The sequence below is a fragment of the Mesocricetus auratus genome, unplaced genomic scaffold, assembly GCF_017639785.1.
Source record: "Mesocricetus auratus isolate SY011 unplaced genomic scaffold, BCM_Maur_2.0 Super-Scaffold_100028, whole genome shotgun sequence".
In the NCBI taxonomy this organism is placed as follows: domain Eukaryota; kingdom Metazoa; phylum Chordata; class Mammalia; order Rodentia; family Cricetidae; genus Mesocricetus; species Mesocricetus auratus.
The window spans coordinates 2,377,615-2,402,221 of NW_024429209.1; the positions used below are offsets into that span (position 1 = coordinate 2,377,615).

At 51.0% G+C, this 24,607-nt stretch overlaps 2 protein-coding genes across 3 annotated transcripts in view; one reads left to right on the plus strand and one right to left on the minus strand.

The window, feature by feature from the left end:
• Positions 1 to 200: 200 nt before the first annotated feature.
• Positions 201 to 13,288, plus strand: Ergic3 (ERGIC and golgi 3). Of its 2 annotated transcripts, XM_040732666.1 has the most exons (14): positions 201 to 361; positions 490 to 560; positions 669 to 756; positions 951 to 1,070; positions 2,400 to 2,493; positions 5,215 to 5,380; positions 5,475 to 5,532; positions 10,344 to 10,358; positions 10,869 to 10,900; positions 11,727 to 11,823; positions 11,903 to 11,967; positions 12,480 to 12,616; positions 12,731 to 12,786; positions 13,088 to 13,288. In XM_040732666.1, the coding sequence occupies exons 1-14, from the start codon at positions 274 to 276 to the stop codon at positions 13,165 to 13,167; spliced, it is 1,167 nt and encodes a 388-aa protein (XP_040588600.1). In that variant the 5' UTR covers positions 201 to 273; the 3' UTR covers positions 13,168 to 13,288. The 2 variants fall into 2 exon arrangements, with proteins under 2 accessions (XP_040588600.1, XP_040588601.1); XM_040732667.1 differs by lacking the exon at positions 10,344 to 10,358.
• A 1,324-nt stretch (positions 13,289 to 14,612) lies between these two features.
• Positions 14,613 to 24,607, minus strand: part of LOC101828506 (fer-1-like protein 4) — a 38,773-nt gene continuing 28,778 nt past the window's right edge. Inside the window, exons 33-45 of the mRNA XM_040732665.1 lie at positions 24,490 to 24,590; positions 24,280 to 24,414; positions 23,844 to 23,960; positions 21,021 to 21,148; positions 20,695 to 20,865; positions 19,917 to 20,071; positions 19,110 to 19,270; positions 18,538 to 18,623; positions 16,472 to 16,570; positions 16,079 to 16,320; positions 15,193 to 15,473; positions 15,018 to 15,118; positions 14,613 to 14,941 (exon numbers count right to left, since the gene is read on the minus strand). Coding sequence (XP_040588599.1) covers positions 14,749 to 14,941; positions 15,018 to 15,118; positions 15,193 to 15,473; positions 16,079 to 16,320; positions 16,472 to 16,570; positions 18,538 to 18,623; positions 19,110 to 19,270; positions 19,917 to 20,071; positions 20,695 to 20,865; positions 21,021 to 21,148; positions 23,844 to 23,960; positions 24,280 to 24,414; positions 24,490 to 24,590 — 1,970 coding nt within the window. The 3' untranslated portion in view covers positions 14,613 to 14,748. The remainder of the gene's footprint in view (positions 14,942 to 15,017; positions 15,119 to 15,192; positions 15,474 to 16,078; positions 16,321 to 16,471; positions 16,571 to 18,537; positions 18,624 to 19,109; positions 19,271 to 19,916; positions 20,072 to 20,694; positions 20,866 to 21,020; positions 21,149 to 23,843; positions 23,961 to 24,279; positions 24,415 to 24,489; positions 24,591 to 24,607) is intronic.

The following is a 24,607-nucleotide window of genomic DNA, read 5'->3' on the forward strand; positions in this document are numbered from 1 at the left end:
AGGTTCCAGAAGAAGCGTTTACCACAGGCGCTGCCACTCAAGCACCGCCCTCTGTTCCCGGCACGCCCACCTCGGGACGCTGCCCAATCCTCGTCAGGGAACGTGACAACGCCCACAGGCCAGACAGCCTGTAAGAGGGCAGGTAAGGGGTGGAGCCCGCGTACGCACTGCTGCGCCGGCGCGAGACAGCGAGGGGGCGTGGCCCAGACCCCAGACCGGAAGCGGGAGGCTAGAGGGGCGGGCCGGCTGGTGTCCCCTTTCCGGCCGGTCCCCATGGAGGCTCTGGGGAAGCTGAAGCAGTTCGATGCCTATCCCAAGACTCTTGAGGACTTCCGGGTTAAGACCTGCGGGGGCGCCACGGGTAGGTCTCGGAGCGGGTGGGGTTGTGGGGAGGGAGCTGTCCCCGCGTTTGGCCCGGGCCGCCGGACTCTCCCTGGCCTGCTGAGGGGTGGGACACAGGCCATTCCAAATCTCGCTCCCGTCCTGCAGTGACCATAGTCAGTGGCCTTCTCATGCTCCTGCTGTTCCTGTCCGAGTTGCAGTATTATCTCACCACCGAGGTAAGGGGCGTGGCCTGGATCGTGGGCGGGGCTCGGCGTTCTAAGGGTAGGACCCTTAAAGCCGTGCTGGGGGTAAGGCCAAATCTGACTGAGGTGGTGTCGCGCCAGGTGCATCCTGAGCTCTACGTGGACAAGTCTCGGGGAGATAAACTGAAGATCAACATCGATGTTCTTTTCCCACACATGCCTTGTGCCTGTGAGTACCCGATTGTAGGTGTGAGTTGGACTCCTGGGTATTCAGGTGGGCTTCCAGATTTACACCTCTGGCTTGAGATCCCGGAGTGGATGCCATGTCATCCTAATTCCCCTAGTCCAGTTCGTCCACGAGATACGTCTTTCCTATCAAAGCTCAGCTCTCCAGGTTCCTGGAGTCAGTGCGTCTGTTTCCAGATTTAAGCATCGATGCCATGGACGTGGCTGGGGAGCAGCAGCTGGATGTGGAGCACAACCTGTTCAAGAAACGGCTAGACAAGGATGGCGTCCCCGTGAGCTCAGAGGCGGAGCGTCACGGTAACCAAGGGAGGGGCTGGTCTCCGTCCCACTGCCTTGTGGAAGTGGGCTGTTGCAGGCTCAGTGATACATTAGACGGAAGTCCGCTGGCTTGCCTAGGGTTCTCCAGCTATACAGAGCCAAGAGTCGGTTGAATCTATGCTTCTCGTATGAGCACATTGAGTGGAATACCTTAGGGGGTGGAGAGATGGCTCAGCGTTTAAGAGCAGAACGCTTTACTTGGTTACCATACTCTCAAACTTGAGCAGGGGTCTTTAGATATCAGCTTGTTGTGCGTTTACTTTCCCAATGTATCAGCTAAAGTACTTTCCCCCTTTGCAGTACAAGCGGCCTAAGGTTAAGAGTTTCCATTCTCAAGTAGAAGTGTCTGGGTTCAAACCCAGCGCTCCCCTGCCGTCACTGAGTATCTGTAAAATAGTGGTGAACAGTAGTACCCCATACATGGGACTAAGGATCGGAGCGGGCAGATGGCTTAGGATGTTCTGAGGGTGTGAGAGCACACTCATACAACCTCTATGCTGCTCTTTCAGCAGAGGAGTCAGTAAGTTATTGGAGATAACTCAGTACTCTGTTAGGAAATAGTTTCTCTGCCAGATGGTTTTGCCCCGCTGTGAGCTGTGTATGTATTCTGAGCGTGTCTAAGGCAGGCTAGACTAAGCTAGATTGTTTAGTACCTTAGATGTACTAAGTGCATTTATTTCAGTTATGATAGCTTATCCACATATAACTCCATCAAAATTGGAGATCACCAATAATGTGTATAAAAGACCTGGTATAGTGCTCACTTTCACTTCCTGTTTCTGAGCAGAGTGTACCTCTATGTAGACCAGGCTGGCCTCAGACTCACAGAGATCCACCTGCCTCTGCCTCCCCAGTGCTGGAATTACTGGTGTGCACCACCACTCCCAGCTCAGACCCATTTTCATAGAGTCTTATTGGAATGAAGTAAGGCTAGATAAAGTGACCCGTAGCTGCTGATATTTAGTGTTTCCTGTTTTCTTTTTTGGTTTTTTTGAAACAGGGTTTCTCTGTATTGTTTTGGAGGCTGTCCTGGAACTTGCTCGGTAGACCAGGCTGGCCTCGAACTCACAGAGATCTGCCTGGCTCTGCCTCCCGAGTGCTGAGATTAAAGGCACGCGCCACCAACACCCGGCTCCTGTTTTCTTATTAATATTTAGTGCATGTAAAGTGCTTAACACCTGACTCATCTTATTAGCTTTTCCTTTTTTTGTTCCCACCCCAGTGGTCAGAGGACTCGTGTGGAAGCTAGGGCTGTAGATGTCACTCTGTCTGCTTCATGTTGTGCTTTTGTCTCTGCCCTCTCCTTAGAACTTGGGAAAGTTGAGGTGACAGTGTTTGACCCAGACTCCCTGGACCCCAATCGCTGTGAGAGCTGCTATGGTGCTGAGTCAGAGGATATCAAGTGAGCCAAGCCCTGGGCATGGGGTAGATTCTTATCAGTCACTGTGCTTAGCCAGCCGCAGCCTTGTTCAGACTGGGGAGATGGGACTGAGAATTTACTGGGGGTAGGATGTATGCCCCGTTACTGACCCTGGTTCAAACGATGAAGGTTAATAAGCAGGCCTGGCCTGACAGCTACAGACCTAGGCACACGGCATGAGTGGCAGGTTGCTGCTCGTCAGCCTAGAGAAGCAGTTTGAAGGTTGTCTTTGTCTTCAGTTATCCCTGTCCTCAGTCTGAGCCCTTAGTAACGGAGACTAGCAACGCCTTCCTTGGAAAAGTCATATAAGGATTGAGTGTATATTGTATGTAAAGCCCTGAAGTACAAAGCCAAAGCTACAAGCCTCTGATATGTGCTAACTGCTGTGTGGTTTCCCAGCCCTGACTCCTAAGAGACTGACTCAACGGGTTTAGGAAGATCTACTTTTTGTAAAGGGAAGAAATTGAGGGAAGTAAGGTTGTTACAGTTGAGTGCCAAACAGGCACAAGGCCCTGGAGTCCACAGGACCACACGCATACAATAACAACAACAATAAAAGTAATATAGTACATGACCACACGCATACAATAACAACAACAATAAAAGTAATATAGTACATGACCACACGCATACAATAACAACAACAATAAAAGTAATATAGTACATGACCACACGCATACAATAACAACAACAATAAAAGTAATATAGTACATGACCACACGCATACAATAACAACAACAATAAAAGTAATATAGTACATGACCACACGCATACAATAACAACAACAATAAAAGTAATATAGTACATGACCACACGCATACAATAACAACAACAATAAAAGTAATATAGTACATGACCACACGCATACAATAACAACAACAATAAAAGTAATGTAGTACATGACCACACGCATACAATAACAACAACAATAAAAGTAATATAGTACATGACCACACGCATACAATAACAACAACAATAAAAGTAATGTAGTACATGACCACACGCATACAATAACAACAACAATAAAAGTAATATAGTACATGACCACACGCATACAATAACAACAACAATAAAAGTAATATAGTACATGACCACACGCATACAATAACAACAACAATAAAAGTAATATAGTACATGACCACACGCATACAATAACAACAACAATAAAAGTAATATAGTACATGACCACACGCATACAATAACAACAACAATAAAAGTAATGTAGTACATGACCACACGCATACAATAACAACAACAATAAAAGTAATATAGTACATGACCACACGCATACAATAACAACAACAATAAAAGTAATGTAGTACATGACCACACGCATACAATAACAACAACAATAAAAGTAATGTAGTACATGACCACACGCATACAATAACAACAACAATAAAAGTAATATAGTACATGACCACACGCATACAATAACAACAACAATAAAAGTAATATAGTACATGACCACACGCATACAATAACAACAACAATAAAAGTAATGTAGTACATGACCACACGCATACAATAACAACAACAATAAAAGTAATATAGTACATGACCACACGCATACAATAACAACAACAATAAAAGTAATATAGTACATGACCACACGCATACAATAACAACAACAATAAAAGTAATATAGTACATGACCACACGCATACAATAACAACAACAATAAAAGTAATGTAGTACATGACCACACGCATACAATAACAACAACAATAAAAGTAATATAGTACATGACCACACGCATACAATAACAACAACAATAAAAGTAATATAGTACATGACCACACGCATACAATAACAACAACAATAAAAGTAATATAGTACATGACCACACGCATACAATAACAACAACAATAAAAGTAATATAGTACATGACCACACGCATACAATAACAACAACAATAAAAGTAATATAGTACATGACCACACGCATACAATAACAACAACAATAAAAGTAATATAGTACATGACCACACGCATACAATAACAACAACAATAAAAGTAATATAGTACATGACCACACGCATACAATAACAACAACAATAAAAGTAATGTAGTACAGGACCACACGCATACAATAACAACAACAATAAAAGTAATGTAGTACATGTAGACCACACGCATACAATAACAACAACAATAAAAGTAATGTAGTACATGTAGACCACACGCATACAATAACAACAACAATAAAAGTAATATAGTACATGACCACACGCATACAATAACAACAACAATAAAAGTAATATAGTACATGACCACACGCATACAATAACAACAACAATAAAAGTAATGTAGTACATGTAGACCACACGCATACAATAACAACAACAATAAAAGTAATAGTAGTACATGTAGACCACACGCATACAATAACAACAACAATAAAAGTAATATAGTACATGTAGCCTAAAGTTTGCATTTTAACCACTGTTATGCATACAGTTCGTTGGCATTAAGGACATTCACAATAGAGTGTGAGCATCATTACCTTTTCTCCTCAGAGGGTCACAGCCCCAAGCATCAAAGGGGGGTGTGCTCTGAATATTGTACCCAAACTGAGGAGACAGTGAGAACACTTGGTGACCAGAGAGGGGGCTGGCAGAGCCTCTGCCGCAGACAACTGTTCAGGCTTTACTGCCCAGGGTGCCAGCTCTGGCCATGCTCTCACCCCTTCACGCCACTACAGGTGCTGTAACAGTTGTGAAGATGTGCGGGAAGCATACCGCCGTCGAGGCTGGGCCTTCAAGAACCCAGACACCATTGAGCAGTGTCGACGAGAGGGCTTCAGCCAGAAGATGCAGGAGCAGAAGAATGAAGGCTGCCAGGTGTATGGCTTCTTGGAAGTCAACAAGGTACCAGGAGGGAAGGAGGCAAGACAGCTGGGCTGAGCCAGGCTGGGAGAACCCCACAGTCGAAGTGGAGAATGAGAGGAAATATCCCCTGCAGGTGGCTGGAAACTTCCACTTTGCCCCTGGGAAGAGCTTCCAGCAGTCCCATGTGCATGGTGAGTGAGCCGGAATCGGCCAGGGGCATTTAGCTCCTGGGTTCTCTCTTGGCAGGTTGGCATGCCCCTCACTAGGCCAGTGTTGTTTTAGCTTTCAGAGTAGGAGAGCAGTTTAGCATAGTTGTGAAGAGAATGGGGGCAGGGTATGGCTCAGTTGGCAGAGTGCTTGCCTGTTTGTGAAGCCCTGGGTCTGATCCCCAGCCTGTGTGGTGCAGGAGTTAGGATTGTAGCACAGGGCCTGTGTAAGTACTGCTTCGTTTAAGTGGTAGTGTGTTGTCATAGTCGTCACCCCCCCCCAGCATCAGGTGACTGTGTGGGAGGCTTTGGGCCCGCAAAGCTAGATTGGAACTCAGGTTCTGCTGTATTTATGGATGTGTTCGTTAGATATCTAGTAATCACCTACTGGGTACTGTGTGTTAGTCTAAGATATAGATACAGCAGTCAATAAAGTGCCTGCACTCAGAATATTCAAACAGACATTTGGACCTGGTCCACATACCTATAATCTCAGCACTTGAGAGGAAGAGACAGAAGGATCAGTGCAAGGTCGTCCTAGCATGTTTCAGGCTAGCCTTAGCCATATGAGACCCTGCCTCAACACCCTCTCTCCACCAAAAACGAAAAGAGATAGGGGGCTTATAAAATATGTGATATATCCTCTACTATAAAGTAGTATGGCTGGGCAGAGCCTGGTCTACAAAGCAAGTTCCAGGACAGCCAAGGCTACTATATAGAGAAACCCTGTCTTGAAAAGGGGGAAAAAAAGAGCAGTGAAGACTAAGCCACGCATGGTGGTGCTCAGCTTTAATTCTAGCAATTGAAAGGCAGAGACAGACAGATCTCTGAGTTTGAGACCAGTCTGGTCTACGTGATTAGTGTTAAGTTAGCCAAAACTACATAGGGAGATCTGATCTCTAAATAAATAAACAATAATGTGGACCAAAACAAGGCAGACTAAAGATGGTTGAGGGACGATGTGCATCTGCTGTTTTAGTTACGGTGGTTGAGGAAAGACTGGGGTTTCTCTTGTGCAAAGAGCTGAGCACAGTGAAGCAGCCAGCAGTGTTGCTGTCCACAGGAGCATAACAAGTAGAGAGGACAGGAAGTATAGACCCTGAAGGCCTGAGTGTGCTTGGCAAGTTCCTGGAGCAGAGTGAGCTGACGAGCATGGTGACTACAAGCTGAGGGGACAGCTGTGTAGGGCAAGAGGGACCAGGCTTCTGTGCTGTGTGAGACACTAAGGGCTTTCAGGAGTGTGTGATGTGACTTAAAGTAAGAAGGTCAAGCATGGCTGGGTGGTGGTGGCACTCCCTTTAATCCCAGCACTCAGGAGGCAGAGACAGGTGGATCTCTGAGTTCAAAGCCAACCTGGTCTTCTGAGCAAGTTCCAGGGCAGCCTCCAAAGCTACAGAGAAACCCCGTTTTAAAAAACCAAAAAACAAGATAAAGAAGAAGATCAAGCATGGTGATGCAGATCTTTGATCCCAACACTCAAAAGGCAGAGGCCGGGGATCTCTATGAGTTCCAAGCCAGCCTAGTCAGCATAAGGAGTTCCAGGGTCAGCCTGGCACTACAGGTGTATTACAAGGTCTAAGAAGGCTGGAGGACCGAAGGACAGACTAGGAGCGGTGGTGAGGGGTTCTGCAGTGGCCAAGCCTGGCGGAGATGGCGGAACGTGGCTCAGAGTGGTGGAGGTGGAGCAGCAGTTGGAGTCTGGATTCGTTACAGGTAGGGCTGAGAAGCAGCTGATAGATGAGACAGAGAAGGACAAAGGAGTCCAAGATAACTTCAGAGTGTATGCCCAAGTAGTGGAAAGATTGGAACTACCATTTAGGAGACACAGGAAGACCCGGGGTGCGGGTGGTTGTTTGAAAGTGAGTACAGAGCAGAAATTTAGACCAGTAGGATTTCCTAGGCTCTGGGAATGCCAAGTAAGTGTTTGCCTGGAGTTCAAGGACAGAGACTAGCCAGGAGACAGACGTTGAACCCTCCCACATGTTTAAAGCTATGGGACTCCATGCACTCTCCCTGCAGGTGAAGTTTGTTGGAGAAGGGAACTCAGAGGGCTGAGTACCACCAGGCTTCTTGTGTTAGAGGCCAGCAGTATGGGGACTGTGAAAGATACTGTGGTGAGGTGGGCGCTTCAGCCAGGAATGTGGCATCCTAAGAGCCAAGGGAAGGGTACTTCTGGATACCATGCAAAAGATGAATATGGGTTGTTAGTATAGTGGTCGTTGGTGGCCCTGACAGAACATGGCTATAACTACAAATGCAGGAAAGTGTTTTAAGATTTGCGTTAGAGCCGGGCGGTGATGGCGCACACCTTTAATCCCAGCACCCGGGAGGCAGAGGCAGGCGGATCGCTGTGAGTTCGAGGCCAGGCTGGACCGACAGCCTCCAAAACAATACAGAGAAACCCTATCTCGTAAAAAATAATAAAAATAAAAAGATTTGCGTTAGAGCACTAGGTGCTTGAAATTGAAACTGCAGATGGGTGTCATCACTACTATGTCACGGTCTAGAGCAGTGGTTCTCAACCTTCTTAATGCTGGGACCCTTTAATACAGTTCTTCATGTTGCGATGACTCCAACCATAAAGTTATTTTCATTGCTACCTCATAACTGTAGCTTTGCTACTGTTATGAATCGTAATGTAAATACCTATGTTTTCCAGTGGTCTCAGGTGACCCCTGTGAAAGGGTTGCTCAGCCCCTGGTGGGTCACAAAGAGCGGGTTGAGAGCGCTGGTTTAGAGGGTGGCAGCAGAGGGATGGCTGTGGACTGGAGGACTAGGCTGAGAGGAGGCGTGTCCAGGACCTGGTGCACAGGCTGTCGGGGGCTCGTGTGCAGGGCGTTGGAAGGTCACCTCCACCACAGTGTCAGGATGCTGTGAAAAGGGCAGAAGTGATGGAGAGGCACAGTCTGTGACACAGTGGGTCTGGTGACGATAGTCTAGGCCTTGGGCGTGTGGAAAGGCCAGCTCTGACAGCCAGGAGAGCAGACTGCAGGCGTGGCAGGGTAGCAAAAGCGCTCCTGCAGTGCCTCCTCTAGCTTCTTCTCTGGTGGAGGAAGCAAGGTCATTAGCTGAAGGCTGAGGAGAAGGGGAGGGCATGCTGGAGATACGCAGCATCAGTGGGGCATCTTTGGCTTCGGGGACAGTGGGTGGACGTGAGAACACCTGTGGGATTTTCTGGGGTTTAGTGTTGCTCTGTGCCACACAGACAAGGGAGTCAAAAGAAAGTATAAAGAGGCGGTCACAGAGCTGGACCGCGGGAGGAAAGTGAGGACTCGGGGCTTGGGGGAGAGTGGAAGCCAGTGAGGAAGCAGGAGAGGCAACACTGCCGCAGGCCTTTGGTGTAATGGCAAAGGATCATTGGATTTGGGGCTCTGCAGGGGCAGGGAGGGAACAGGAGGAAGTTAGCGTGCTTGCGGTTGGAGCATGAGGTGCTTGTGGCTGACACAGAGGTGTAGCTGCTGCTAATGCCAGGGTTAGGGAATGACCACCAACTGGTGGTCTGGGACTGGGAGAGAAGAGCAGGGAGGCGGGGCTGTCCAGGAACTGGGATGACAGGGTGTTGGAAGGCTTGTGTACATGACTGTGGAACTCACCAGAAGCTGTGACTTGGGTGCCATAAAGGATGGACAAGTAGTTGCTAAAACTGTCCTGAGGGTGCCTGGTGGAATTTCATAATTAACATGTAGGGTGCCTTGAACTGCTTGGGAGCTAAGGGCATTGAGAATAGATCAAGGGACAGTGATCTGGAAATGGCAGTAAGGAGCTAGAAGGACCTCTCTTGGCCACAGAGGGGATAGGTGTGGGAGACCCAATAGTAACTGAGACGATGGAGTGGAGCTGGAGTCTGGAGGAGAAAGCCAGGCTGTGGTGAAGAGAAGAGGGACGGGCATAGTGGAAGCTGAAGGCGGGGTTGCTGCTACCTGGTGGGTGTTGGGGGGGTGGAATTCGCATTACTTGGGAGATCAATACCAGCTAAGAGGAGTCCAGAGGATGAGCAGGGCCTGGTGGTCCTGAGCTGCTCCCAGTGACTAAGGTGAGCAGACGTGGGGTCCTGTAGTCTCTCATGTAGTCTGTGCCTGCAGTGGGGGAAGGGTATGAGGAGAGGTAGGTGGCCCCTGAGGACCCTGCAGAGCTCTGGAACCCCCACCCTACCCTTTACTCTGGAGGAGGCTGAGTAAAATGGATTTCCTGAGACCATAGGAAGACATCAATGTGTCCTTGTGTAAAGCTGTGGACTACAGGCCTTTGGACACTTGGGAGGTGGGGCTGGTATGACAGCATCATCGCCACCCGCGCCTCGGTTAGGTCCACCTTCTGAGTCATGGACCCCGAGGCAGCCGACTGAGTGCAAGGATGCTCATACACAAAGCTACAGTGGCCTGTGGCCCGAGATCTGCCATTGAGTCCTTGGAGGGCTTTTAACGTCTTTGTTGATTGCAGGGTGAATGATACGGGTGGTATAAGATCTTGTAAAGTTGACCAGGTGTCTGCCCCTCTTAGATCCTCAGGTCAGCCCTTGGCAGAGAACACGGGCCAAGTGCTCTGCCCAGGTCACATGGCTGGGAGAGGACTTCAAGGCTCTAGGTCTTCTTTTGTTCTTAGACTGGCTGTTTCTGTGCTTTAGCCCTCTTTTATGCCTCTTTAGTCCTGGAAGAGGCCTTTTAGCTGGGGCTAGACCCTCGTGCTGAAGCAGGAGTCTCCGTCCTTCCTCCTGCTGTGGGTCTTGCTCCATAGATCCCACTGAAGCTCTGAAGCTCTGTTCTCTTCTCCTCTCTCCTCCCTTCCCCATGCTGCAGTTCATGCTGTGGAGAGTAAGTGGCCCTGCCCCCAGGGACGCCCTCCCCCCACTTCCAAAGCAGCTTGCCCTCTTGGAATGTGGGGAAGTTTGGATGGGTCTGGGATAGAACCTTCTCTGACCCTGCTGCTGGGTGACTTTCTCCTGGGATGGGCCTTTGACGTGGGGTTTCTAACAGTGGGCAATTGGGATTTGAAGGCGAGAAGAAGCTGCTGGTTCAAAAATCCCATTGGGGAATTTTGAGGGTAGAATCAAGGGGGTCCCAATTCACGTTGGGGTTAGTGAGAGACCTGTCCGTGGGTGTTGTTCCCTGAGATAAAAGCCTGGCCTGGAAATCTGTGTTCTTGTCCACCCCAGTGGGAGGCTAGGAACCCTTACCCAGGTCCAGGGCAAGACCCTGGCCAGCTCTGCTTAAGCAGGCTCAGGGTTACCAGACTTCGGGAGACTGAGGGTCAGAGGACAGCTAGGAGCATCATACCCCACAGGGTCCTGCCTGCCTGGTGACTGCTGTCTTCTTCTTTCCTAGTTCACGACTTGCAGAGCTTCGGCCTTGACAATGTACGTACCAGGCGGAAACCATGGAGGGTGGGCGGCAAGAGACAGACTGGGCTCTGCTCATGTCTGAAATGGGGAGAAATCAGTCTCCGTGTTCTGCTGGTGTTCAGACTCAGGGCAGAGACGGTTGGACAGGTGCATTCTCAACAGAAGGGAGCTCAGAGCAAAGCCAGGACAGAGTGTGACATTTCTAGGAAGCCACCAGAGTGGATAGAGATGGTCAAGGATGGCAGAGTTGGCAGAGCCAAGGCCTTGGGACTGGAGCCACACTGAGGAGTTTGCCTTTTCAGAAGAGGGAATGCTAGCCAGGCATCGGTGGCGCGTGCCTTTAATCCCAGCACTCGGGAGGCAGAGGCAGGCCTGGTCTACAGAGTGAGTTCCAGGACAGCCTCCAAAGCCACAGAGAAACCCTGTCTCGAAAAACCAAAAAAAAAAAAAGAAGAAGAAGAGGAGGGAATGCTGTTGCCTTACCTTAACCAGGGGGTGACATAGATTTACATTCCTAACTGTCCCTCAAGGAAACTGGCTTAGACCTTCATCCCTTGAGGTGTCTAGACAGGACTAGTGTCACCGTGCACTCTGTGGCTGGTTGAAGCTGTACCTTAAACCCTGAAGCCCAGAAACCTGTGGACTGAGGAGGGATCCCTAAGTGAAAACAAGTGCCTGGTACAGGCACTTCTGTTAAAACCATGGCCTCTCCCATACAGGGCCCCTTCCCTCATCCCTCCCTCTTCCCACCTGCACTCACATTCTCAGGAAACACTGCTACTCTAGACAGTTTTGTGTGGGTCGTGTGCTGTCGGGCCTCAGACATTGATATTGCTTGCAGATCAACATGACTCACTACATCAAGCACCTGTCATTCGGGGAGGACTATCCAGGCATTGTGAACCCCCTGGACCACACCAATGTCACTGCACCCCAAGGTACCATCCTGGGAGGTAGCCCCCTCTACCACTGAAGCCCTTCCTGGCACCCATGCCCCGTGCTTCCTTCTGCTTACAGCCTCCATGATGTTCCAGTACTTTGTGAAGGTGGTCCCCACAGTGTACATGAAAGTGGATGGGGAGGTGAGTGGGTAGCGCTGTCTAGTCCCAGCTTGTTGCCGAGCACCTGAAGTCCTTCGTGTCATTCCTCTGGCCTGGGTCTTCCTGCTTCCCACACTGCCTCCACACAGTCCTTGGGTGCTTACTGACCCCCATTGTCTGTGCTGGCCTGGGGTTGGCTAAGCCAAGCCTCCTTGGGCCTGCTGTGCTCTGTGGTCTGTGGAACAGCCTGTCTTTGGGGTGATGTGACAGGGCTGAGAGGCAAGGACGTGAGTCCCAGCTTTAGGGTGCTGCCTGCAAGAGTTTTTTCTCATCCCTGACCACCAGTGAAAGTACCCATCAGATGTAGCTAGGACAGGTAAAATGTTAGGACAGTGACTGGAAGGGAAACCAGGGTTGTCAGAGGGGTCTGGGTGGTCCCCAGGCCTTGCGTTGCTAGTTACCAACATTCTTCACAGCCTTACAAGGGGCGGGGCTCAGAACAGCCCTGAGCCAGGTTATAAACCTCTCTGCCTCTGGTTCCCTTCCTACTGCAGGTGCTGAGGACAAACCAGTTCTCTGTGACCAGGCACGAGAAGGTTGCCAATGGACTGCTGGGTGACCAGGGCCTGCCAGGAGTCTTTGTGCTCTATGAACTCTCACCCATGATGGTGAAGCTAACAGAAAAACACAGGTGAGGGTAGGGAGTGGGAGAGGCCAAGGCTCTGGGCCTGTGAGAATAGGGTGCCTACCGAGCTCTGGGCCTGTGAGAACAGGGTGCCTACCCAGCTGTCCTGTGCCCTTGTAGGTCCTTCACGCACTTCCTGACAGGTGTGTGCGCCATCATTGGGGGCATGTTTACAGGTAAGTACCAGGGTGCCTGTTTGGGGAGTGGGTGCTCCAGACTTCCCCATGCTGTGGATTTGGACAGGTGTTCCCCCGCTGAGTGGCACCCTTAGCAATGCCCCAGGCTTTGGTTTGGGATGACAGGCACCTTAAGGACCAAGGAAATGCTAGCCTGGCCTGTTAGACAGCAGGGCAGGGTCCACGTGAGGGTCCAGCGCTAGCCTGCTCTCTTCCCCAGTCCACGTGAGGGCCCAGCGCTAGCCTGCTCTCTTCCCCAGTCCACGTGAGGGCCCAGCGCTAGCCTGCTCTCTTTCCCCAGTGGCTGGACTCATCGACTCGCTCATCTACCACTCTGCCCGAGCCATCCAGAAGAAAATCGATCTAGGGAAGACAACGTAGTCAACATCCTTCCTTGTCATTCTTCCTTTCCTCTGTCCCTGTGGTCATTCCCCAGCCTCTTTCACTACCCCGTATTCCTCCTCTCCAGAGTCAGCCCAGGGTGATAAACATTGTGATAGTACTGTTGGTCTCAGTGTGATTCTTGGGATCTGGCTGAAACCTAGGAACATCCCCTCATGGCCACACACTGAAGTCCATCATGACTGACAGGCCGGGCCAGCCCTTTGCGAGTCCCACATGCGCATCTCCTGTTTAATGTGGCTTCACAGTCGTGTCCTTAGTCCCTCTTCTCTGTGACTAAATGAACTTTCTAGGGTTAATATCTTGGAGCCACCATAGCTTGTGGAATAGATGACTCCAGTGCCACTATCCCAGAGCTCTGAGTCCAGGCTGGACTGTGTCACTTCTGCAGTGATGGACAGTTAAAGCAGAGGCTGCTTCCCTCAGCCTGGACAGTCATGTGATTCCCTCTGCCAAGCCCCGTAGTGTTGGCACTGAGAAAGATGACAGACCTTTACAGACTCCTAATGGAAGCAAAGCTGAAAAGCAGGGCTGGAGGAAGGCGGCACCAGTCCCGGGCTTCTTGTTAGAGCCCTTGTCTCTGTAGAGAATCATGGCCCAGAGGCCTCACTGCTCCACAGCCCAGGGAGCCAGGACAGTGGACGGCAGTCAGACCATCGGTTCATCTGCTTCCCCTAAGACCGTGGCAAGGAAGCAAAGTTCAGTAACGACAGCAGAACCTGTGGAGGGTGCCTGAGGTCCAGATGATTTGATCACCTGAGAGTTGTCAATATCTCTGAGAAACTGAGGGTGATGACCCTTTGGTCACCTGGGGACCGTTACCCTTGTTAAGCTGGGTAACCTACCCACCATCAGCCTCTGTGGTTCCAGAGGAAGATTGATTTACCCCATGCGCTTAGGAGGGTCACCATCTGAGTAGGCTAGCCATCAGGCCCCTCTGAAGGAGGGAGATTTGGAGCTGCACAGTGATCCTCCAGTTCTGGGGAGTGGGGGTGAGGCGGCTGTCTGCAATAAACTGTCTTATGCCCTCTGGGGAGCAGGGATAAGCTGGAGGCAGCAACAGCCAGTGATGCATGCCATTTAAGCCCTATAACAAGCTACCTGAAGCCAGCCAACCAAACCAATAATTTCCCTTTCTGCTTAAGCCAACTTGGCTTGAGATTTCTTTTCTTGACACTGAAAGCTTTAGCAGGCATCCTTGCTAATGGAACAAAGTGCTTAGCTGTCATGGAAGGTAGAGCCATGAGCCTCTGGCAGGAAGAGAAAGCTGGCTGGGGGGGGTGCGGGTGACACAGTCTAGTCCACTCAATCCTGGGGTCGCGTGTTCTTCCATCTCTGTGCATCCTAGCAAATCCCCAGCTCCTGGTGTTGCCTGAGAGCATTTGTCCTTTACCACCTACAAAAAACGGGTCCTGCACTGCGTGTAACTGGCAGCCCCTGCGCCTGTGGTAAGGTTTATTGACCCCAAGCACTGAATCCTTACAGCTTATGTTGGAAGGAAGGACATCCAGAACAGGGTTGAAAGGTTGGCTCCCTGAGCTGTGTCCCTGGTCCCGTGGATTAGTGTTTGTGGATGGGGCTGAAGATGACCTCGCTGATCTGTCCAGGAATGGTGTAGAAGACCAGGAGCAGGAAGACAGTGAGGAGCGCCAGCAGCAGCAGCAGCACCAGAATGTGCCAGTACCGGCGCCAGATGAAGAAGACGAAAGTCTTCAGAGGGTTCACAAACCAATTGAAGGAGGTTTTGGGACGGCTGTTGGGGAAGGGCGGAGTCACATGACCAGGAAGCCCCTGCCAGCCGCCCGGCCTCCCTAAGCACGGCTACTTACTTGGGCTTCTCCAGAGGCTCTGGCTCTTTTCTCCCCCTCCCAACTGGCCGCTTCTCTGCCTCCTCCACAGTCAGTAGTTCCATCTCTGCCTCTACCTTCCCCTAGACAGAGATGGTGGGGCCGTCAGTGGGCAGAGCCGGGCCCTGAGCCCGGCCCTGGTCAGTGCAGTACGCACCGTGAGGATGTAGACATTGCCACCCGCGTCTGTGAACTCCAGGTCCTCCAGCCGTCCCTTCCTCCTCCTCCTCTTCCGTTTCTTGTCAGCCTGAGCCTCTCGGGCCTCCCGCTCCACATCTTCCATTTCCCTCATCTTCACTACGGGCCACCAGCCCCGCAATCGCCGGCAGCGAAACAGATTGCATCTTGGCCCAGCCCCATCAAGGGCTAGTCGAACAGAACACTGCTCGGGGACGCGCGCACCCCTCACCATGTCTGGTAGCTGCAACTCGAGGGATCCTATGAGAGCAAAACTCACGAGGTTAGGGTGAGGAATCGAAGAGGCAACACCCCAGGGTTACGAAATACCAAAAGGGAAAATATATCGGTCAGGCCACAGCTGTAGACTTTGTAACCAGTCTACCCGCATGCCAGGTCCCAATCGGAGGTCCAGGACCACGCTGCTAAAGCAAGGATCGAAGGCCACAATGGGAAGCCAGAGCAACTGCGGAAGGGTCCAGGGGGAGGACTGAGCAGACCCTTGGGTAGAAAGGTTACTAGCCAGAGAGTGGTTGCCCACACCTTTAACCCCAGCATTTAGGAGGCAGATCTCTGGGGGTTGGAAGTCAGCCTGATCTACAGTGCAAGTTCCACAACAGGCTCCAAAACTACATAGGTAAACCATGTCTTGAAAAATCAAAAAGATAGACAGACAGACAAAGGAGGTTACTTTACAACACCCCCTGAACACCATGAGTAGGTAGAAAACAATGGTTCAAGCCTGGGGTCTAAAATCGACCACAAGGCTCAAAGTTGACTTCAAGTAGGAACCAAGGGACAGAGAGGAAAGGGTGGAGGGCAGGGACAAATCAAATGTAGGCTTGAGGCTAGGAAAAGCTAAGTACCAAGAAAGTCGTTGGCGGAGATTCGGTCATAGTCCCAAACCTGCAGGACCAGAACTGCTGGCTGCCGGAACTCGGCCTCCTCCAGGGCGAAGGGTCCAGGCTTGCGCCGGACGCTCACCTCCCGCTCCGTAGGCAGGTAGTCAAAGCGAAACACAAAGCGCCAATTAAAGTTGCCCTCTCCAGTCAGGGAGTTAAAGTGGACATCTGTCTCCTGCTTGTCATGCTCCAGCCCCTTTACCCAGCTGAGTAAAGAAGGACACAGCCCAGGCAAGATGGGAGTCAGGGCTGGGTCACACCCAGAACTCAGCTCTCTCTGCAGAGGGCCTGGACACAGGGTCCCCATTTACAGCTTCCCTTAGAACAACCATTTGGCAAGCCGGCCTGCAGGCCTACCTTTTCACATAGATGTCGCTTGACATCTCTCCAGTGAGTGGGTTCACATCATCCAGAACCACATCTTCCGTGTTCCAGATGACAACTCGGAGCTCATAGCTGGGGACACAGCGGTTTCCAACTGTTGAAAAGGGTCCTGGGAGTGTGCTAACCTAACACTGCAGTCCTGGTTTGGTTCCCCAGCAACTCTTAAACTGGGGTGGTGGCACACAGGGCTGTAACTCCAGCTGCTCCAGAGGTGACAGCAGGAGCACCCAGAGCTCACCCAGGCTACGTGAAACCCGGTCTCCAAACCACAACAGTCTACAATCTGCTCAGTTGCACAAGGTCTCGGGGTCAGTCTCTAGCGCACAAACATGGCAAGGTTCCGTGGTACATGCCTGTAATTCCAGCATTGGAGGGCTAGAGGCAGGAGGATGAAGAGAGTCCAAAAGTCATCCACAGCTGCATGCCTTGTTCAGGGCCAGCTGGTGCTACATGACCCTTGTCTCTAAAGACGAGGAGGGGACTGTGCAAACAGAAAGGCACTAGGTAGCTGCTGACCCCTTCCCACTACAACAAAGGCAGCACCAGGCGTGGTCTGACCCAAGCCAGTACAACGAGGTTCTGCTTCCTATAATTTGGTGTCAGAAGCCTAAAACTTTGAGTGGTTCAACATCTACCAGCTGCAGGGTTACAGCCATGATAAGCCACATGCCATGGCAGGCCACATGATGTGCAATCCACAGTTCTGGGGTATGGAAAAGTGTGAGTTGAAAAGACAACCAGAGAGAACGGTTCTGGTTCTTCCCCGATATGGCCCCATTGCTGTCGTGGGGTTGCCTGGATATCTCTTCATCCCTTCATTTATTGATTCTCTCTGGTTTTGTCTTCTTCAGATAAGGTCTCATGTAGCCCAGACTAGCCTTGACCTCTCTATGAAATAGAAGCTGACCTTTGACCTCCTGACCTCCTGCCTTTGCCTTCTGAGTACAAAGGATATAGGCACACACTACCACACCCTAGGACTCTGCCCAACCACACTATCTACATGGTTCTGGTGGGACAGGCATCTAGCCGACTCCAGGTTTGGAAGAACTACCCAGAACTGGCCAGTCTAAGGTATTCCAGCCCTGCCCATGGTGACTGAAGGGCATCTAACCCTGCCAGTCAGTGGAAGAGGCTCTGGGCTTTTGCTTTAATCGGGTTAGGTGTTTATTTCTGCTCAAGAGTCCTGGCTGCTAAGAGATGAGTCCAGCACTCTTAGAAGCTACCTTGTTCTAGACTGCAAAAGGCTCTCTGAGCAGCTAGAGTGATGACCCAGTGACTAAAAGCACTTGCTGCCACCACCGCCTAACTTGTTGCCTGGTGGCAGTAGCGCACGCCTTTAATCCCAGCACTGGGGAGTGGGGGGGTGCAGAGGCAGGCAGATCACTGTGAGTTCGAGGCCAGCCTGGTCTACATAGTGAGTTCCAGGACAGACTCCAAAGCTACACAGAGAAACCCTGTCTTGAACCCCCCCCCCAAAAAAAGAGCTCTGTTGCTCTTCCAAAGGACTCAGGCTCAGTTCCACAGTGTGACTCCCAACCATCTGTGGCTTCGGTTTCAAGGAATCTGACGCCCTCTTCTGATCTCTGCAGGCCCTAAGCATGTGACACACAGACATACATGCAGCAAGACCCACACACGTTAAGAAGAAAGAAAAGGGGTCCTAAGAGGACTACCAAGAACAGCAGAGCCCAGAGGTGGGAGGTGACGCTGCTGACAGTCGCCGAACATCTGGACCAGTGTGACACCCTCACAGACATCTGGACCAGTGTGACACCCTCACAGACATCTGGACCAGTGTGACACCCTCACAGACATCTGGACCAGTGTGACACCCTCACAGAACTGCACTTGGGCTAGCTGGGGCAGGAACAGGGCTTCCTGAAAGACATTTGGACTCTTTACGACACCCAACGCTCACTGCTATGGGGAAGAAAGTGTAATATAACTCACCTGCCCACAGGCCTAAGTCAGAAGTCTTGACCTGACTCAGTGGGAGCTCGGATTTTCAGAGAGCAGAGGAGCCAAAATCCTCTTACCTGATTGGCTGCCGAGGCTTGATGTCCACTGGGGGTGGGGCAGGCACGTCACTAGGGAAGATGTCGACCCACATGTGAAGGGAACCCTGAGAGCACAAAATCAGGCTGCAGGGACACACTAGAGAACCTCTTCTCGCCACAGCCGCATCTGGTGGCTGCCCAGGCCCAGTGGGGAGAAGGGGCAGGGGCAGGAGATGTGGGGTAGACTTGGGGGTATTCAGATGAAATGAGGGTCCCACAATCAAGGTCAGGTTTGGGTTTAGGATGGAGTGGTTCCAGAGTGAAAAACACAAGTCAAGTGTGGGGCGTGGTCTTGAGGCCACGCCTTTAGTGAGTGAGGGTGGAGGTCAGATTGGGAGTCCCCAGTCTGACTCTCAGTGGCTCAGGGTTGGGGATCCTGTAAGGACCAGAGTCAGGGATACAGGGATACAGGGATACAGCCGGTGACAGAGGTTCTCACTGACACCGGGAGCAGGGTCAGAGGCAGTGTAGTGTGTGGGCAGAGGGCTTGGGAAAATGGTCCAGAGCCTGGGGAAGTCTCGATGAGTTGTGGGAGTCTGAGGCCCCTTCACCTGCAGCAGCCCTGGGCTCCGGGGGTGGTACAGGGGCCGTGTTTCCACATGTTCAGGTACCAGCTGGATCCCAAGTCCTGGCATCTCCTGCCAACGCCGCAACACAAGCAATGCTTGGGCCTCTTCAGAAGCCTCATTTGTCCCCTTGGGATCCCTGCCATCTGAAACAAGAAGGGTGTGGACTTGGGTTCACCACAGTCCCCAGCTCTCCTCCCTCCTGGGCAGCTGAGGCTGAGCCTGATACTGCACCAAATAAAGCCTGGTGCCTACCCAGGGCCTGGTGGCTTACACCTTTAATCCCAGCAGGGCCAGGACAAGTTCCATGAGTTTGAGGCAAGTCTGGTCTACATAATGAGTTCTAGGACCTCCTTAACAACTGTGGCCCTCCCCCCCAGACAAAAAGCCTGTGGCCTGCAGCCTGGGGGAGCAAGTCCACCATTCACAAAAAGCAGGGGGCGGGGTGGGGGAGGGGTACTGCTGCTATAACTATCCCTGCTGTGAAGAGCCAGCCAGCACCTTTGCTCAGACCCTGTTTAGAGACAAGACCACCAGCCATTCGAAGTGTGAGCTCAATTCTGTAGCTACAGACTGTGTAGAGCTCTGTATCCTGTGCTCTGAGGGGGTCTAAGACCATGTTCTCCCAGCATCCAGGAACTGTGCCCTTACCCAGCCAAACTCACAAACACCCCTGGGCCTGGTGCCATCAGTGGACTCTGTGGGCACACTAGCCCGGCACCTGCTGTGCCCTGTGTCTGGTCTGCCTCCCTCATACTCCATGTGACCTGCCCAGCACAGAGGGTGTGGTACCTGAAGGCAGGGCCTCGGACGGTGTCAGGAAGACTCTGGTGCCCACCTTGACAGCCCCAGCTCGGTATTCAGGAGCAGGGAGGCCGGAGCGCTGACACAGCCCCAGCAGAATCTGAGAAGGCCGGAATGCATCGCGCCAGGCATTGTATCCATCCCTGCCGTCAGGAGAGGACCATGCCTCAGCCGGGGCAGTGTGTGGACACAACAGGCACGAGGCAGCCAGGAAACTCGGCTCAGAGAGGTCAAAAGACTTACCAGTACCAGAACCCCAAACCCAAGCTCAGAGCTTGGCTACTGAGCTAAGATGTCTTTCGAGGGGTGCGAGTTCTCCTGTAAAACTATAATTTGGATACAAGAATGGGGCTGTGGCAGCTGGGGAGGCAACTGCTCATTATGTAGAGGGCTTGTTGCATAAACATGAGGACCTGAGTTCAAATCCCCAGAGCCCACATAAAAGTTGACATGTAGGGCAAGTGTCTGTAATCCCAGCACTTCTACAGGAGATGGAGGTGGAGACAGGAGACTTTGAAAGCTCATTGGCCAGGTAGCCTGGCTCACACCCGTGAGGAGACTGCCTCACACAAGATGGAAAGAGAAGAGCAACACCCAAGTCTGTCCTCAGACCTTCACATGTGTGTTGTGGAACATGTATGCCCAGATTGTCACACATAAATGTATTCCCGCAAACACATTCAAAGTATAATAAGATTAAAAACATTTTAAATGGAAATGTAAGCTTCAGTGTGTTTGCTTCAGGAATGGGCCCTGCCGGACTCACACGTCATACTGCGAGGCTAGCCCACAGTTGGCTCTGTGGTGGCTATAAAATCTGTTTTCCAGGTCAATCCGTGTCTCCCCAATGAGGTCATCAGAGCCCACGAGGTCATGATCGAATATGGCCACCGTCAGTTCTGGCTCAGCTGGGAGGGAGATGCTCAGCTCCAGGACCCTGGCCCAGAAGGAAAGTGGCTAAGGACAGTTCCCCGCATTCGGAGGGAACCTGGGATAGCAGTGTCCAGCCCCGCACCATTACCAAAACAACTGCCGAGGCCAGAGCCTTTGGATCCCAGGACCCCCACTCCCAAGCCCAGGACCCAGCCTCACTCTCCAAAGACGGGGTGGAGTTGCTTGGGGATGTAGCGTTCCTTGGTGTCCTGCTGCTCCTTGCCAGCGCTCACTACCACATAGGGGTCTGCCTTGCCATTGGGGTCCGCAGGAGCCAGATTGGTAGCCTAGGGGAGGTGGAGTCCAAATCTAGTGGAGTCAGGAGTCAGGCTTGAAGCCTAAGGCCTTGTTGGACATGATTACAGGATTTTACGAGGTACTGGAGGTCATTTCCAGGGCTTCCTCCATGCTGGTCAAGTACTCTATTAACTGAGCCCCACCATAGCCCTGGTTACATTGCAAGAGATAAATCAGTACAGGCCATCTGCAGTATGAGGTGTGTTTAAAACTCACTGGGGAATCAGAGAAGCAGGGAGCATTAGGCCCTGTCTCCCCCAGCCAGCAGCCGTTGCCTATCTGGTGTTAACACTTCAGCCAAGGGTTGAAAAGTTGGAAAAATCTCCAATGTGACTCAGCCTATAGGATGGGCCAATGGGAACATTATGCTGCCCTAAAGAATTCAGCCAGTAAGAGGCTCGGGGTGGGGGACAAAGTGCTGGGAATCTGAAAGTCTTCATCTTGCACAGCGAGCACTTTACCTACCGAGCCATCTCCCAGCCCTATTCACTCTTGAGACAGAATCTCATGTAGCCCAGGCTGCCCTCAAACCTGCTTTGTGGATGAGGATGACTTTGAACTCCTGACCTTCTTGCCTTCACCTCCTGCATGCTGTTGGGATTACAGGTGTGCACACTTGCTTTGCATGATTCTGGGAATTAAATCCAGGTCTTGGTATATGCTGGGAATGCACTCTACCAGCAGAGCTATGTCTCCAGTCTTGGGCTGGTCTTGAACTACAGTCCTTCTATCTTGGCGTCCTAAGCAGCTGGGATTACAGGTCTGCCCTACCAGACCCAGCTCGAGTTGTTTTTGTGTGCTGTGTCTGTGAGGGCATTCGTGTGTGCATGTGTGTGGAGGTCGAAGGGTGACCCCACAGCCTCAGATGTTCCTCAGAGTCCATCTTTTTTTTTTTTTTTTTTTTTTTTTTTTCTGAGACAGCCTCTCTCACTGGATTGGAACTTGCCGAGTAGCTAAGTTGGCAGACCAGTGAACCCTAGCGACCTCTCTCCACCTCTCCAGCCCTGGGATTACTGACATGAGCGGCCACACCCAATTTGTTTGGCCCTTTTTGTTTGCTTCCTTGTTTTGGATTGGTTGCCTTTTTTGGCTTGGTAAGGGTTTTTGTTTTAATTTTATATGTATGAGTGTTGTGCCTGCTTCAGGCAGGGGCTGAGAGAGAGCCTTGGATCCCCTGGAACTGGAGTTACAGATGCTTGTGAGCTGCTGTGTGGGTGCTGGAATCCAACCTCAGGCCTTTGGAAGAACGGCCAGTGCTCATAACTACTGATCTCCTCTCAGGCCCTGGTTGGTATTTTGATCCTCCTGCCTCCACTTACCAAATTTTGAGATTACTGATATGCACTACACCCAGTTATGGTTGGGATTTGTTTGTTTGTTTGTTTGGTCCCACTATGTAGCCCAGGCTGACCTGAAGCTCATTATATGTAGTCAAGGCTGGCCTGGAATTCACAATAATCTTTCTGTCTCAGCTTCCTGAGAGCTGAGATTACAGATATGATCCTAAAATTGCTGCCTCCTCAGCCTAGTACTGGGGATGGAACTCAAGGCCTTGAGCAATACTTTGGCTCAAGTGTTCTGAGCAGCTGGGCTTTAATCCCAGCCTTTAATTCCAGCACTTGGGAGGCACAGGCAGACAGACTTCTGTGAGTTTGAGGCCAGCCTGGTCTACAGAGCAAGTTCCAGGACAGCCAGGGCTATGCAGAGAAACCCTGTCATGATAAACAAACAAACAAAAAAGTGTTCTAGGCCAAAGCTGGGCTCTCAGAACTGAGTTTTCTGGATTACACAGGTAATATAAATTCTAGTCCTAAATCGATGTGGGAGGTCACACTAAAGACAAATTCCCCAGGAAGACACTGTTTCCCTGAAACAGCCTCCCTTCCCAGCGGGCAAGCTGCTTCTCAGACTCTCTCAAGGAGGTCCTGCTCCATGTAGGGTCTTGTTTCCAGACCCTTTGCTTGTCAGACTCTAAGAACTCAAGGTCAAGGCCCAGGTGTTGACAAACTGAGCTGAGCGCTGAGAGCATGGCCATTTTGGAATTACTGTTCCCACTTCCTCACTCGGGGAACAGGGACACTTCCTTTCTTCAGAGCTTTGTGTTCATAAAAACAGACTTTGTCTAACATGTCTAGATGTATTACAAAAAAATTTATCTCGGAGCACCCTGCCTGCCATATTGCTAGAACACATAGTCAAGATGAGTCCCACTACCTAGCATTACCCTAGGAGGGTCAGATGCTGATGTGCAATGTCTCTTCCAGTGATGTCTTAAAGCCCTAAGTCAGGTCCAGCATCTGATTCGGTGATAGGGACAGAGAGACAGAGAGACAGAGAGACAGAGGGACAGAGAGACAGAGAGACAGAGCATCCTGCTCATTCCCTGTTTCTCCCCAAGACTCCTTTAAGAAAACTGCAGGACTCTGCTAGTCTCTGCACAACAGACATAGCAATGGAAGGAACTACAGGGTATTTGACAAAAGACATTCAGGAATTAGGGATCCTCCACTACAGACCAAAAGCGTGCATAAGGCCTGCCACAGGCAACCTTTGTGAGGAGAGGAGTCTAATCACACCCAAGATTTCTACTTAAACCCAGAGGAGCCTTTGAGAGCCTTCGTTCTGTAGACGTCATGCTGTTGCCTCTGCTGCCATGGGGATGAGCCAGAGACTAAGGATACTCACTTTCACTACATACACTCTAACCAGAAGCTTGATGGGCCGGTTCTGGGGGATCCCCCTGGAGATCCGGGGCTCAGAGAATGATGCTGCCTCTGACTCAGGATAAATGAGGAGGGAGCCCTGAGGTGGGGGAGACAGGAAAGGACTTGGTAAGAAAGGTATTTTGTTTGCTTTAAATTACATTAGATTTACTTTATGTGTGAGTGTTTTGCCTACATGTATGTCTGTGTGAGGCTGGTTCTGGAGAAGGTCAGCAGTGGGTGTCAGATTCCCCGAAACTGGAGTTAGGGGTGTTTGTGAACCACGCTGTGGCACTGGGAATGGAACCGTGGTCCCCTGCAAGATCATCCTGTGTTCTTAACTGCTGAGCCTCCTCCTCTCAGCCTGTATGAAGGTGTTACCAGTCCCTCGTAATTCCCCATTCTCCCCCCAAGTATACCTTGAATTTTCCCACCAAGTGTCCAGAACCTTCCTCGCCATCTCCAGCCTGGCCGCCCTGCCCTCTGTACAGGGGGAACACATTCAGCCAGTCCTCAAAGTGGTTAAACTCCTCCTCTAGGGGGCTGTTGTAGATCTGAAAGGGGAGGGGTCTCAGTGGCAACGCTGCACCCCGAATCCAAGGGGCCCCCTTCTTCCAACGCCCCATCACCTTCAAGGTGGCGATTGCTTTCTTCCGAGGTCCAGACACTTTGACACCAGTTCTTCCCTGCTCCTGGGCCTCCCTGTCCCCAGAAACGAGGTAGGTCCCGCCTGGAAACAGCAGAAGT